The following is a 15,985-nucleotide window of genomic DNA, read 5'->3' as shown; positions in this document are numbered from 1 at the left end:
GCCAGGCCAGCCAAGGTGGTGCAGTGCAATTGGTCGGGGGTCGGGGGGCCCCGCAGAGGGAGGCAGTCAATTACAGAGACCCGGCCGGGTGGGCAGGGCCTCCCTCTTTGGGGCAATCCATTGAGAAGCCCCAGATGGGTGGGCAGGGCCTACCTCTTTAGGGTGATCGATTGCGGGCTCCCGGACTGTGAGAGGGCACAGGCCGGGCTGAGGGACACCCCTCCCCCCCCCCCGCAATTCGTGCACTGGGCCTCTAGCTTAAATATAAAACCCACATGTAGATACAAGCCAGTTTCCCATCGATTCAGAGTTGCTAACAAATAACATGTACGAATGCTCAACTCTGTTAATGAGCATACACTTGGCATGGAGGGGAACGAGGGCAATAAAGTGGGCAGAAGCAAAGTGAGCACAGAGGACTTCCCAGAAAAGTTCATTCATCCACTTGCTCATGAAACAAAGATTTATGGGGCTCTTAGTATGTGTTAAGGTCTAGTAAGTGCTTTGATATACTCCAGGGAACAAAACATGAAGATCCCTGACCTTGTGGGGCTTGTGGTCTATCGAGGAATACAGCAATGGCATGGAGCATAGTGAATAGATTAAATACAGAGTATTTTAGGAAACACGGGGCAGGCAGAGGAGCCTCGATGGAGGAGGGGACTGCAGTTTTACGGGGATGGCCAGAGAGGGTCTCACTGAGAAGGGGGTTAAGGAGAGGCCGAAGGAGTAAAGCAGTGAGCACAGTGGGATCAGAACAGGTAGTTCAGGCAGCTGGACAGCAATGCCCAGGCGCTGCCATGGGTGGGGCACCCTGGGGGGGTCAGAGAACAGCAGGAGGCCAGTGTGGCTGGAGCAGTGAGTAGGAGGAGAATGATGACATCGTGCTAGCGAGGTCAGGGGGAGAGAGGCCCCACAGAAAGAGGGTTCTGTAGTCACTACAGGGACTGTGAGTGCGTAGGGCCCATAGGAGGTGCTGAACACAGCGTGGCCTGTGCTCACCTGCACCGTCCTGGCAGCGGTTCCAGGAGCACTGCGGGGTGGAACCAGGGAGGCCGGTTAGGAGGCTGGTGCAGGCATCTGGGTGCTGAGAGAACCGTGCAGGTGGGGAGAGAATCAACCGTGGATACAGTTTAGATCAGCGGTCGCCAACCTTTCGGACCTCACGGACCACTGGGTGGCAATCACTGGTTTAGATACATGCCTGATGGATTAGGTGTGTCCTGAGAGAGAAAGAGAAGCATTAAGATGACTTCATGGCTTGGTCTGTGCAGCTGGAAAAACCAAGTTGGCGTCAGCCGAGATGTGAAGGCCATAGGTAGGGCAGGTTTGAAGGGATCAGGAGTTCGCCTCTGGCCACGCTGAGTTAGGTTGCTCATTAGACAAGAAACGCCGGAGTGCCCTGCGCCGCCTTCTCTAAGTACCAGGTGCTTTTGAGGAAGTGTTCTGTGGTAGAGGAGGCGTTGCTCAGGTGAGGGTCCCAGGCAGGTCCTTAGAACCGTCACAGTAATCACCAGAGCGGGACATAATCAGCATAACAGGGTTTATGTTGTCAAAGGTTTTTCAAATACGAGCTTGGTTACCTGTTTCCCTGAAAATTTAGGAACACTTTTCTTGTGGTAGGAAGAAAGTTGGGTTGTGGCTAAAGATTACAAGAAAAGTATTTCTTCTTCCTGTAATCAATCAGATCCCTTAATTTATTCCCTCTTAATAGATCAGTTGCCAAGAAAATATAATTTTCTTGATTAAAGTCAAGTTAGCAAAAAACTGATAAATAAAAATCATGCTTCTGCCCTAACCGGTTTGGCTCGGTGGACAGAGCGTCGGCCTGCGGACTGAAGGGTCCCAGGTTTGATTCCAGTCAAGGGCATGTACCTTGGTTGCAGGCACATCCCCAGTGGGGTGTGTGCAGGAGGCAGCTGATCAATCTTTCTCTCTCATCGATGTTTCTAACTCTCTATCCCTCTCCCCTCCTCTCTGTAAAAAATCAATCAAATATATTTTTAAAAAATAAAATAAAAATCATGCTTCTTCTGGACTTCCCCCCTAAAATCCTGTTGCTGCCCACTGATTGTATTATTTGGCCCTACAACACTGAGAGCATAAGAACTGAAACCATTCTGTGTATGGGGTTTCTTTATGTCCTAGGTAGTCCTAGAAATTGCTTTTAGTTCTTATTGGAATAACTAAACTGGTTTGAAGGATGTTTTCTATCCTTGTTACTCATGGATTCTACTTGTACCTCAATGATAGGGCTGAATTCCACCTCCACGGCCCCTGCCCCCACATGTACTGGATTTTCACTCACTGTACATTTTTCTTTCTTCTCCTCACTCTTCTTCTTCCAACCCTCTAATCCCCCCAATCTAGTTATTCTGTCTGGTCCCATCCTTGCCATTCTTCTCTGCTTTTCTCACTACCTCTCACCCTTGGCAAGTTCATTCAGTACTGTGACTTTAATCAGCAGCCTCCTATCCATTCTTCCCAAAATGCACCCAGTCTCATTTCAACCCTGAACTGAATTCCAGTCCTCCATCTGGAACTCCCTCCAAGACATGCCTCTGATCATCCCACCAGTCACCCAGCTTCTCTAAATTTAATCATCTCTTCCAAAACACGTCTCGTCACAGTGTCCTGCAGACTGGTCTCGCTGCGTTAGTGGCGTATGTCTCTGACCCACATTCACGTTCCTAAAGCAGAGCCCTGGGATTCTCTTGCTCAAAACCCCCAATAATGTCCCATCCATTCACAGAATCTGTCCAATCCAAAAATAGCTAGCCATTGAATGTTTACCTGCCAGGTGTAATTCTAGATGCTGTGCACACAGCAGCAGACAGAAAAGACAAAGCCCCTCACGGAGCTTGCATTCCATGGGGCAAATAAGATCACAACCTTATCACTGCATGAATAAGGATACCTCTTATTGATGACTGGGGGAGAGGGTGAAAAGCATAAAAGGGAATAGGGACCGAAGGGTGGCAGTTGGCGTTGCTATTTTATATATGGTTGTCAAGGATAGTATGGCATTTGGGCAGAGACCTGAAGGAGTGGCCAGGCAGAAGCAGGAGCAGGAGCAGTGCCCCAAGATACCATGTTGCAGGGACACCCAGGCAGCGTGTCTGCAGTAGAGCGAGCCAGGCAAAGACAGAGAGAGATCGGCGAGGGGGAGGGGTCAGGAAGGCAGGTAATGGGGGACTTTGGATTTTACTCTGAGATGGGAAGCATTGGATTGCTGTTTTCCTAAGAAACTCTTATTTATTGTGGTACAATATGCATAACATAAAACTTAACTATTTTTAGGTGCATAATTCTGTGGCCTTAAGTGCATTCACATTGTCCATCTTCAGTACATTTTTCATCATCCCAAACTGTATCCATTAAACACTAACTCCCCATTTCTCCTCCCCCCAGCCCCTGGCCACCACCATTCTACTTTCTGTCTCTGTGGACCTGACTACTCTAGGTCCCTCATATAAGTGAAGTCATGCAGTATTTGTCCTTCTGTGGCTGACTTATTTCACTGAGTATAATGGCTTCAAGGTGCATCCATACAGCAGCATGTGTCAGAATTTCTTTCTTTTTTAGGGCTGAATAAATTTCCCCGGTATGGATATACGTACCATATCTTGTGTATCCACTCGTCCATCAATGGATACGTGGTGGTTAGCACTGGATTGTTCTGAGCCCAGTTGTAATGTGATCTGACTTATGTTTTCAAAGATTCACTGGCTCCTGAGTTGAATAGACTATGGTACGAAAGGTGGAAACAGAGGCCAGTTGGGCATCTGTGGCAGCAACTGCCAGTCCTAGATGAGGGCTTCAACATGGTCAAAATCTGGGTGTGCTCTGAAAGTACAGCCAAGAGGACTTCATGGATCGCATGGTGGGTGTGAGAGAAAGAGGGGGGTCAAAGATGACTCCACGATTTTGCGGCTGAGTAACTGAGTGGTGATGTTGCCATTGACTGGAGAAGACCATGTAGAGCTAGTTTTAGGAAGAAAATTAGGAGTTTCATTTTGGACTTCCTGAGTTGCAGTTGCCTGTTAGAATTCATGTTAGGCAGGCAATTGGATATCCGAATCCAGAATTCAGGAGAGAGTTCTGAGTTGAAGACATCAATTTGAGAATCACTAGTCCAGTCGACCCTCTATATCTGTAGGTTCCTTACCCGCAGATTCAACCAACCAGGAATAAAAAATATTTGGAAAAAAAATGTTTCATTGTTGCTGATGTATTGTACTATGTAGTTTGGCCTACAGTGGTTAGGTTGAATCTGTACTGGCCATGCACAGACTTGTTTTTCTTGTCATTATTCCCTAAACAATACAGTATAACTATTCACTTAGCATTTACATTGTGTTAGGTAGTATAATTAACCTAAAGATTATTTAAATATATGAGAGTAGTATGTGCTTAGGCTATATAAGGGACTTGAGCATCTGCAGATTTGCTATCCACAGGGGTCCTAGAACCAGTCCCTTGTGGAGGGATGACTGTATATTCATACACAGTTAAGCCACAGAAGGGAGACAGTCACCAAGGAAGTGAGCTTAGAGAAGAGGACTCAGGACTAAGCCATGAGGCTGCCCAGGATCAGGAGGCTGGGAAAAGAGGAGGTTCAGCCAAGAGCATGAAGCAAGAGTGACAGTGGATTAGCAGGAAACGTGGCGAGAGTGATGTCTTGGGAGCCAAAGTAGTGTTTCTAGGAGGCGGGGTGGTCAGCTGTGTTAGATGCTGCTGATACCCAGGCACGGGGGCAGTTGAGAATTGACCGTGGAACTCAGCAGCCTGAAGGGCATTACCTTAGCTATGACCCACAGAAGTCCCACACTTCTGTGGCCTCCTTTTTTTTTAACTGCCCCCTCACAAGTCTTACTCACTCCCGCTCTCAATATTTGCGAATGAATCAATGGATGAGGCCCCTTGCTTTGATTGAGTCCACTGTGGAAAGTGTGGAAGGAATAACCACGCCCACCACCCCAGACGCCTTTTTCCAAACATTCACTTGGCCGCTCTAAGCTCCGCCTTTTCATACATATCTCTTGTTCCAGCACAGGCGGCCTGATGTGAGCTCAGGAGAGGGCCGTTGTCTCTTGCTTGAGCAGAAGAACAAGGGGGGGTGGGGAGGAGGTGCTGGGCCGTGAGGTTGTCTTTGAGGCTTTCCTACTTGTCTGGAATTCCAAGAATGTCAGGTCTATCTGTGTTCAAATTTAAATCTGAAATGCATTCAAAAGCTAGATAAGATGAACCATCTGCCACACGATCCGTCCATTAGGATAAATAACTAGGTATTTAATAAAGTTATTGAATGTTGAAATGAATTAAGCATGTTGAATCAGAAATTCCAACTCTTATAAAACAGTTCCAGACATTTCTCTTGGGAAATGAAGGAGGCCCATTCCTAGCATATGCCCAGAGAACTAAAACATATGTCACCTAAAAACTCATACACAAATGTTCATAGCAGCCCTGTTTGCAATAACCAAACAGTGCAAACAACCCCATGTCCGTCAAATGACGCCTGGGTAACGAACGTGCTGAGTGAAAGAAGCCAGGCACAGAGGCCAGGTATGACATGATTTCATTTATGTGAAATGTCCAGAACAGGCAGAGCCAGAAAGTGGTTCGTGGTTGCCAGAGGCTGAGGGAGGGCAGGATGAGCAGGGACTGCCAATGGTGTGGGATTTCCTCTGAGGCTGGTGTTCTCAACGTCATTGTGTGATGAGTGCACAACTCTACGAATAGGCTAAACACCACTGAGCTGTGCACTCTAAATGGGTGAGTTGTACGGTATATGAATTATATCTCTGTTAAATCACTACATGCAAAATGAAAAGAAAGAGAAGATATAAAACTTAAAATCAGAGAGTCTCAGAACTGGGAGAAACCTTAAAGATTATCTCATGCAAACACATAAGTATGAAACTGCCAAGTGTTTGGGGGGTTTTGGACAATTTCCTCTCCCTTTTATGTCGGTTGCCTGTTGCCAGACTCAGGGCTGCTGCAGAAATGCTAAGGAACTCAGTGGTTGCCTTTGCAGCCTTTTATTTTATATCTGCATGGAGATTTGATCACCTCATACCTCCGTAGCTGTTTGTTACTCTCTGGAAAAGGCTCTTGCCCATCTGGTGACGCAGAACGTGGGGCTACAAGTTCACAGAGCAAAACCCCACACGATGTCCATCCCCATGAGGACATCATCAGCTAATTTTAAGGTTCTGGCCGTATGTGTAGCTGCTCATTAATACGACAGGGATGGTGGGCCTGCACCCCCCATCGTCACTCCTGGCTTCTCCCTGTCCCTCCTCCACATCCCCCACTCCTCCCAGCTGCCTTGAAGGGGTGAGCTGTCGGCCCCAGTGACAGTCTTTGGCACCCTCTCCTTGGGCAAAGGATTTGGAGGCTCAGTTTATAGCACATGGCTGTCAAGGCGATTTTTTTTAAGTTGTAGCAAACATTATGCGCCTCTCTTCCCTTTTTTCTAGTCATCTGCTGCATTTTATTCAGCCAGCTTCACTCCCTCACCAGCTGTTAAGAGTGTGTCTAGACAAGTCACATGAGCTTGGGGGCCTTTCTGGAACGGTCTGAAAGCCCAGGGCAAGTCCAGGAACCGGAAGCACGCTGCTAAAAGTCAACCACTGACAGCAGCATCCCTCCGTGCCTGTCCGAGCTGTGGGTTCTTTGCACAGCCACACCGCCACCTGCCTGACTGGAGCACATCCCTGTCCTCAGGTTCAGAAACCCTGCGTCCTCTCTCCTATACCCAGCACCGAGCATAATGCCTTATGCCACCAGGTGTTCTGTAGATGTTTCTAGAACTTGGTTCTCAAACCTACACATGACTTCTGTTTCCTCACCATGTGTTTCTCTCTTGGCCTGTTGGCATCCTGCAGGCCTTGCCACAGTTGTACTAAAACTACTGAGTCGGGTCCAAGGCTGAAGGATGCCCCTAGACCCTCCCCCACCACCACCACCCCCAGCACATCACACTATTGGTCACTGCAGACTTGACCATCTTGAATCTGAGCTTGCCCTCCTTGATGTCAACCCCGTCCTGCTTGTTTTGTCTTTCCAGCCACCCTTTCTTTGTGTCCTTCCGTCCCTTACCCCTCACACGTGCTCCTCTCCCCATCCACCAAGTACTGATGAGTCTCAGCCAGTCTCTGCCTGGAAGAAGTTACACCCCGTGGAGCAAGGAGAAAAGGGAAGCTCAGCAGTCAGGTTTCCCTAGCTCGGATCCAAGCCCAGGCACTCAAATACCAGCACCCATCCCCAAACCGTACATATTGTTGTATGACTCCTCTTAGACACCTTCATTATGTTTTTCGCTAAAATTTTCCAAAAGAAATATGTCATTGTCAGTGGGACTAGAGCAAACTCACTTCTAAAGACATTTGCTTTCAATCTAAACTTCTTCCCAAAAAGAGGGGCTCCTCTCTCCATTTTACCTCTCAGCACATAAAGCAAGACAGAGTGACTAAGAAGACCAGGAAAAATACCATGAAGTGTTATGTAACTCAAGCTTGATGTTCCAAAGAGAATTTGTGTCAGATAACTTGACAGAGCCTTGTCTGGAAGCAAAGGCTAAAGTCGTGATTCTTTGAATCCCTAATGAAAATGCCTAATTATTTGTTTCTGTTCCCACACAAATCAGTTTCTCTGGGGAGTGCCTTTGGCATGCTCCAAGGGCACAGCTTCCTCAGAGAATTGGGCTTTTACGGCAAGAATCTTCGGTGTAAGAGTGGGCGTATTGTGGAGGGGGAAAGCAAAAGCTAAGACAGTAATTTATTTTGAAAAATAGTACTTAAGGAAAATTATGTTCCCATCACTATAGAGTAGATTTATTTAATTCTCTGCTCTGGGTCATGATGGATCTGATTACTAAAACTTAATACTTATCCCAGTTGTTTCGTGAGATTATAATTCAGAAACAAAAGATAGAATCTCTAGATAAATCTTATTGTACCTTTACGAAAAGTGTAAGAGCAACAAAAACCATGAAACCTTGCCGTGGTGGCTGGGAAGGTCCCTTGGCTCAGTCCTTCTGCCTTGAAACTACAGGGAATCCTGATCCTGCCCCAGCCTCGTGGGGCGTACTTTGGGGAGAGAAGCAGAGAGAGGCCAGAGCTATGTCAGTAACTGTTTCTATACACAGCTGCACTGGAAGGAATTGAAAGCTACTGGAACTCATAAGTGACATGAAATAGGTTGCAGGGCACAAGTTCAAATGCAGAAATCAACTGTATTTGTATGTACTAACAATGAAAAAAATCCAAAAATGAAATTTAAAAAACATGTACATTTAAAATAACATCCAAAAAAGCTACTTAGAAAAAAATGTAACAAGTTATGTGAAAAATCTAACACTAAAAACGGCAAAACATTATTGAGAGAATTTAAATAAGACATACACAAATAGATATGTCATGTTAATTAATTAGAAAACTCATTTAAGATGGCAGTTCTCCCCAAACTGATCTATAAATTTTTTTAATGGGCAATTTCAATCAAAACACCAGCAGCCTTTTAAAATAGAAATTGACAAGCTAATCCTAAAATGTATGTGGAAATTCAAAAGACCTAAAACAGCCAAAATGGTGTTGTAAAAGAACAGAGTTGGAGGACTTAACATTACTAATTTTAAGACTTACTACCACCTGGCTAGCGTAGCTCAGTGGTTGAGTATTGATCTATAAACCAGGGAGTCACTTATCAAGTATCAGTCAGGGCATATGCCCAGATTGCGGGCTCGATGGCCAGTGTGGGGTGTGCAAGAGGCAGCCAGTCAATGATTCTCTCTTGATATTTCTACCTCTCCCTCTCCCTTCCTCTCTGAAATCAATTGAAAAATTTAATTAAAAAAATACTACCAACTTTTAATAATCAAGACAGTATGGCATAGGGATAAACATAGATCAGTGGGACAGAATTAAGAGTCCAGGAACAGACCCACATGTGTATGGCCAGTTTCAACAACAGTATTAAGGTAACTCAATGGAGAAAGAATAGTCTTTTCAATAAATGTGCTGAGGAAGTTGCATATCTTTATGGAAAAAGGTAAAACTTGACCTTTTCCTCATACCAGCCCCCAAAATTAACTCAAATGGATCTTAGACCTAAATGTAAGTACTATAAAACTTTTAGAAGAAAACTTTAAGGAATATTTTTGCCTTTGGGCTAAGCAAACATTTTTTAGAAAACATAAAAAAGCATGAATGCTGAAAGGAAAAAATTGATTAATTGGACATCAGCAAAAAAATGCTTAAGAAAATTAAAATGCAAGGTACAGTTTGGGAGAAAATATTTCAAAGACCTATAGTTGACAAAGGACTTGAATCAAACAGTTTTTTAAATCTCTCATTCTTATAAAAGAATAAAACTCAATGGAGATGTAAAGTACAGCATAGGGAATATAGTCAATAATATTGTAATAACTATGCATGGTGTCAGGTGGGTATGAGACTTATCCAGAGTATCACTTAATAATTTTATAAATATTTAACCACTATGAAACTAATATAAAATAATGGTGAATGTCAACTGTAATTTAACTTTTTTAAAAACAATTGAAACTAACAAGACATACAACCCAATTTTATAAATGGGCAAAATATTTGAACAGACACTTCAAAGGAAGATATGCAAGCAGCCAACAATTGCATGAAAAGATATCTAACCTCATTAGAGAAATGCAAATCTGAAACCATAATTAGATGTCACTACACACCCACTAGAGTAATTAAAATTAAGAAGACTGATAAAAACCAAGTATTGGTGAGGATGTAGAAAAATTAGAGCCCCTAGCCCAGGGGTGGGCAAACTTTTTGACTCGAGGGCCACAATGGGTTCTTAAACTGGACCGGAGGGCCGGAACAAAAGCATGGATGGAGTGTTTGTGTGAACTAATATAAATTCAAAGTAAACATCATTACATAAAAGGGTACAGTCTTTTTTTTTTTTAGTTTTATTCATTTCAAACGGGCCGGATCCAGCCCGTGGGCCGTAGTTTGCCCACGGCTGCCCTAGACATTGCTCTTGACCATGTAAAATAGAATAGCCAATTTGGAAAACAATTTAGCAGTTTTTTAAAGTTAAACATGCACTTACCATTTACCCAGCAATTCCACGCCTAGGTATAAACCCAAGAGAAATGAAAATAAAAGGCCATACAAAGACTGTTGCACAAATATTCCTAGCGGCACTATTCATAACAGTCAAAAACTAGAAATAACCCTTCCAGCTAGGATGAGTGTCTACCTATGAACCAAGAGGTCACAGTTCCATTCCCGATCAGGTATCAATCCCCAGTAGGGAGCGTGCAGGAGGCTGCTAATCAGTGATTCTCTCTCATCGTTGATGTTTCTATCTCTCTCTCCTTCTCCTTTCCTCTCTGAAATCAGTAAAAATATATATTTTTTTAAAAAGTAGTTTCTAACGAATTAAAAAAAAAACTAGAAATAACCCAAATGCCCATCAACTGGTGAATGAATAAATAATTGTCCCCTAAGCCCTCTGATAGCCCCAAAGGTTTGCATGCACTCCCGACCTTGCCAGCCACTCACCACTTGCCTTTAGGGTCGTGCCTCCTGATTACTTAAACTACCATGTCCCTCACACAAGAGGAGAAATCTTGGAGGCCCTAATCAAAGGCCTTCGGACATTGGAGTACAGATATGATTCTGCTAGTGTGGGAGCTGATGAAGGCAGTGACAAAGATTGGGAAGCCAATGCCTGCAAAAGCCAGCTCATTAAGAAGAAAGGAAAGCAACAGCACTGGGTGAAGAAGTTCACAAACAGGCTATGGATTTGGATATAGAATTCAATGTGCACCTTGGAATAGCTCATACCCGTTGGGCGGCACATGGTGAGCCCAGTCCTCTCGATGGCCATCCCCAGCGCTCTGGTAAAATAATGAACTTCTTGTTATTTGCAATGGAATCATCACCAACTACAAAGACTTGAAACCTTTTTTTGGAAAGCAAAGGCTATGACGTTGAAGCTGAAACAGATACAAAGACAATTGCCAAGCTCCTTAAATACGTGTATGACAACCGGGAAAGGGGAGATACCAGTTTTACTACCTTGGTGGGGAGAGTTATGCAACAATTGGAAGGTGCTTTTGCACTTGTATTAAAAGGTGTTCATTTTCCTGGCCAAGCAATTGGCAGGAGATGAGATAGCCCTCTGTTGGTTGGTGTGCGAAGTGAACATAAACTCTCTGCTAATCAAATTCCAGTACTCAACAGAACAGGCAAAGATGAGAGAGGAAGCTGCAGTCTCTCCCGTGTGGGCAGCACAACTTGCCTTTTCCCTGTTGAAGAAAAAGCGGTGGGGTATTACTTTGCTTCTGATGCAAGTGCTGTCATAGAGCACACCAGTCATGTCATCTTTCTTCAAGATGATGATGTAGCCCAGGTGGTGGGTGGCCGTCTTTCTACCCATTGAATTAAATGAACGGCAGGGGATCGCCCTGGAAGGGCTGTGCAAACTCCAGCAGATCGTGAAGGGCAACTTCAGTCCATTTACGCAGAAGGAAATTTTTGAGCAGCCAGAGTCAGTTGTGAACACAATGAGAGGAAGTCAACTTTGATAACTATACTGTGACTTTGGGTGGTTGCCGTGAGGGGCAAAAGACTGGTGTGAAAGAGATGTCAATATTCTAACAAAGTGTTTTATTGAAAATTTATATTTAGCAACTAATACATAGTCATTTGCTTCCATGACAGTGTTAAGTTACTTTGGGTAAATTCAGCAACATGAATTCCTAAAGCCACCTTTTACTTTGCGATAAGGAAAGTGTGTCAAAGGATGCTGCTGTCACAGTGGATGGAATTGAGCACTTGTGTCCACACAGGTTTGAGTAAACCAACAATCACAGTTCACAATTAACTCATAGTTTTGTTTTTTTAATGCAAAAAAAAAGCAATAAATTACTATCCCCAAAGAGTGTGATTTTAAATCTCTTTCTTAAGTAGCAGAACTTATTATAGGCACGTGTTCTCATTGCTAAAGTGTCAGTGCCACTAGTAAAGTTATTGAATACTAAGAACTTTAAAATTATTAGCTAAGTGTATTTTTGGTTAATGAATGTCATTAACTTTTGACTTGCAATTTTTATTTTGGAGAACTTCCTGGAATGATAAGGGTGTTTGACAGGTTAATTTGCATGATGATGACATACATGCATCCATTTTTCATCACACAGAACTCAAGATCTGGGCATTTTCCCGTGTGTCAAGTAGACTTCCACAAGGAAAATAATTCATGCGCTACCTGCAAACTTGGGGGAGCAGTTTCTTTTTACTTTTAACTTTTTGAAGGTCTATATAACACATGCATTCTCTCATTTGTAACTTTTTCAAATTTTAGGAGTTCTTTGATCATGTGAAGAAACTTTGGGACGATGAAGGCGTGAAGGCGTGCTTCGAGAGGTCGAACGAATACCAACTGATCGACTGCGCACAATAGTAAGTCTGCCTAGTCAGGCCCAGGCCTCTTTGAGGCTAGGATTGCACCGCAGGGGTGCTGCCCTCCCAGGGTCAATGACGTCTCTCGAATGCTAGGGACAAATATTAACGTCTCACTACAGAAATCAGCTTTCAAAATGAGGCACATGTAGGAGATAGAAAATTGAAATCCAGTAGGAATCAGTGTTTGGGGGAAGAATCAGAAGCATGTGGTATTATTTTATCCTGACCATTGTTTTCAGTTCTATTTATGTTTACTTCTATAGGGTTATAGGCATAGTGTAAATTATAATGTAATGGGATATTCATTATTATAGTTTACTTTTGTAGCAGGGACTCCAAATTAAAATAATAGCAACACTGCAATCAAGCTCAAGCTCTTACTTAAAGTAAAAAGTGATACACAGAAGTGAATTAGGACCCTGAGAGTAGATGATGATTAATGATAAGTAAATATTTGGTGAGAAATGTAATGAAGAGAAATAGAAATAAGGAAAAGACTCTGGTGCCGAGGCTGGCTGATTGCTTTTCCCTGAAATTCCTTGGTATTTTAGATTCATTCTATGACTATTAGAGAGTAATGGTCCCCCAGGAAAATGTTAATCAAGAAGTTCTAGATATGTTTGCTAGTTTGATAACAAAAACTGTGTTCAACTAATCGTTTTATATGACTCTTTGGGCAGCAAGAAATCAGCACTTTTATATTTTTAGTCTGTAAACTTTAAAAATTCATACATGTTGAAGGGATTCCATAAGCATAAAATCTGAGAATTCACAGTATTTGGAACCAACTAATGGAACTACGCTGTCAATACAGATTTCAAGGAGAAAGCAGTTGTGTGGCCACCAGCAGCCCTTTCTCATACTTAGGAGTTCGGGTACCATCACCATGTGACAGGCACTGAGAGGGGCCAATGGCAGGGCCCAAGGAGGAGGCACTGGGTGTGTCCCAGGCACTGACAGGAAGCCAGTCTGGTAGCAGATAGGTGATGGAAGAGTGGCCATAAACAGCTGAGAGGTCGCTGTGGCCAGACCCTTCCGAGTGCTTGCCAAGGAACTTGGATCTTCCGAATGCAATGAGTACCCAGCAGCTCCATGAATGAGGCTCTCAGGGTCACTCTGGCTGCTGTATGGAGAATTAACAAAAGGAGGCAGAGACCTGAATGGGGGTCCTTGGGTCAGGTGGTGGCCATAGAGGTGAGCTTTGGGCCTTGAGTTCTGAAGGGACAGAGGTAGGAGGTAGATTGAGTGAGGGCAGCAGTGGAAAGGGGGCAGGGATGAAGGATGATAAAGCAGTGGGGCATGGAGCCATTTATGGAGATGGAAAAACCTGGGAGATGTTGTTTATGGGAGAACAGAGGAAGGTATCAAGCTCCGATTTGGAAAAGTTAAGTTTGAGACGCCAACATGATATCTAAGGGGCTCAGTGGTTGAGCATCAAACTATGAGCCAGGAGGTTACAGTTAGATTCCCAGTGAGGGCACATGCCCAGGTTGCGGGCTCAGTCCCCAGGAGGGGTGTGCAGAAGGCAGCCTATCAATGTTTTTCTCTTATCATTGATGCTTCTGTCTTTCTCTCCCTCTCCCTTCCCTTCTCTTCATTGAAATCAATAAAAACATATCTTAAAAAAAAGAGAAAGTAGATTAGTGGTTGCCAGGGGTTTGAGGGTGGGGTCACTGAGAGAGACTACTACAGTACAGGGTTTCTTTTAGGGATAATGGAGAATGTTCTGGAATTGGATAATAGTGATGTTTGCACAAACTTGTGAATTTACTAAAGACCACTGAATTGTATACCTCAAAATGGTGATTGTTATGTTATGTGAAATTGTATTATGTGAGTTATATCTCAATCTGAAAAAGAAAGATAACAGGGAAGGAAGAAGCAGAGCAGGAAAAGTAACGGGAACACTGGTCAAGCCTGGCCAGCAGGGCAGTCTCCTCGTGGAAACAGGGGTCCTCTTGTCATCTGTAGATGAAAGTGTAAGCGTGCATTGATAGGGCCTGCTTCTTCATCCTCAACCAGCCAGACACTTGCCGCTCTCCAGGCCTGCAAACGCATGCACGTGGGAGTGAGAGTCCCCGGAGATGAAGTGCCTATGCCATGCAATGAAAAGGCCATGAAGACCTATGTTGTGCTATTTGGCATGCAAGGAGAGGAAACTTGCTCAGGCAGCTTCAGAGGAAGGGAAATTTGCTCTAAGTCTCCCAGAAGCCACTAGTGAGTCTGCGGCACTATAGGGAGCTACTTTTCTGTTCCTGCTGGCTAAGTGTTTTGACTTCACTTTTCCCGTTTGCTCTTCTCATCCCTTGCTGCTGATCCCAGAGGAAGCAGAGGAGATCAGTTTTGTTCACAGCCAGGCAGCCTGTTCCCATCTAGCCTTGTCCCCCACCCCATCACACTGGCCCAGTCAATGGCCATTTGCATGGCCCTGACCAGAGGCTGTGCTAAGGCCAGGGCAGCTGGACTGCAGTCTCCCACACCAGGACTGACATGGTTAGAGGCGTGTGGAACAGTTACTATAACCGAGCTTTCAGTATTGTACTTTTGGTAAAAATGGATGCATTTGAAGCATCAAGCAAGCTGTGCCAATGACCAGAGATAATATTTGATACACAGTTCTCCACTTTCCACTGGAAACCTTGAAAACAATCTCTACTGCATTATCCCCCAAAATGCATTTCCTCTAAGTCCTAATAATAAATGATTATGTAGCCATGGAAACAGCTATTTTGGGAGAGAGAAAATTGGATCTTAAGAGCGGGTTTATAAAATCAGACTTTGCTTAATGTAACCTGAAGCTCTGCAGCTGAGAGTATAGGTTCTTATGCTTTGCACCAATGTGTTTACGTACATGCTAAGAGCCTCTCTAGGAGTACATCCACTTGAATAATTGCTTTTAGAATATTCTCAAAGGCAGAGAATGTCCTAGATAAAACAAAAGAGCAGTGAGAAAGGTAAAGTGATTTTCTGCTCCGTCTCCTGTTTGCCTTTGCGATCGATCGGGAGTCCTGGCAACTACGTGTAACCTCTCTCTAGTACTGACTTGGAGCTCATGGCTCTCAAGTCCTTGAATCTAAGCTTTCAGGACAATCAGGAAATTATTAGCAAAAATGAAATTTGAACTTCAAAGTTGACTTTTATTTTTTGCAGGTCATTTTAAAATTAGAGAAACTACCATGTATTGTTGAATTCATTAAATATATAATCAACTGTCTGGGTACACATACACGTTCTTCTGAACTCTCGTTTGACCTTTATTTTCTGTTTTATTTTCTCAATCTGTGGAGTTCCTGTTTATGGGCAGTACAGTATACTTTTTTATTCTTATTTTTTATTTTATTTTTTTTAATTTGGTTTTATTGCTTAAAGTGTTACAAAGAGTATTACATATGTCTCCTTGCCCCCTCTTCCCCCCCCCCCCCGCCCACTTGACATTCCCCCGGCCTCCCCTACCCCCCAGTGTCTTATGTCCATTGGTTATGCTTATATGCATGCTGCAGTATACTTCTTATAGA

The 15,985-nt window shown here is 43.8% G+C and overlaps 1 protein-coding gene across 4 annotated transcripts in view; it reads left to right on the top strand.

Moving 5' to 3' along the window:
• Window positions 1–15,985, top strand: part of GNAL (G protein subunit alpha L) — a 102,643-nt gene that overhangs the window by 62,523 nt on the left and 24,135 nt on the right. For all 4 annotated transcript variants that reach the window (XM_036321026.1, XM_036321028.1, XM_036321027.1 and 1 more), the window contains one exon: window positions 12,370–12,467. In XM_036321026.1, coding sequence (XP_036176919.1) covers window positions 12,370–12,467 — 98 coding nt within the window. The remainder of the gene's footprint in view (window positions 1–12,369; window positions 12,468–15,985) is intronic.

This window comes from Myotis myotis, unplaced genomic scaffold (assembly GCF_014108235.1).
Source record: "Myotis myotis isolate mMyoMyo1 unplaced genomic scaffold, mMyoMyo1.p scaffold_m19_p_9, whole genome shotgun sequence".
Taxonomy (NCBI): domain Eukaryota; kingdom Metazoa; phylum Chordata; class Mammalia; order Chiroptera; family Vespertilionidae; genus Myotis; species Myotis myotis.
The sequence above is the reverse complement of the archived record's forward strand: the minus strand, read 5'-3'. Positions and strand labels throughout refer to the sequence as shown.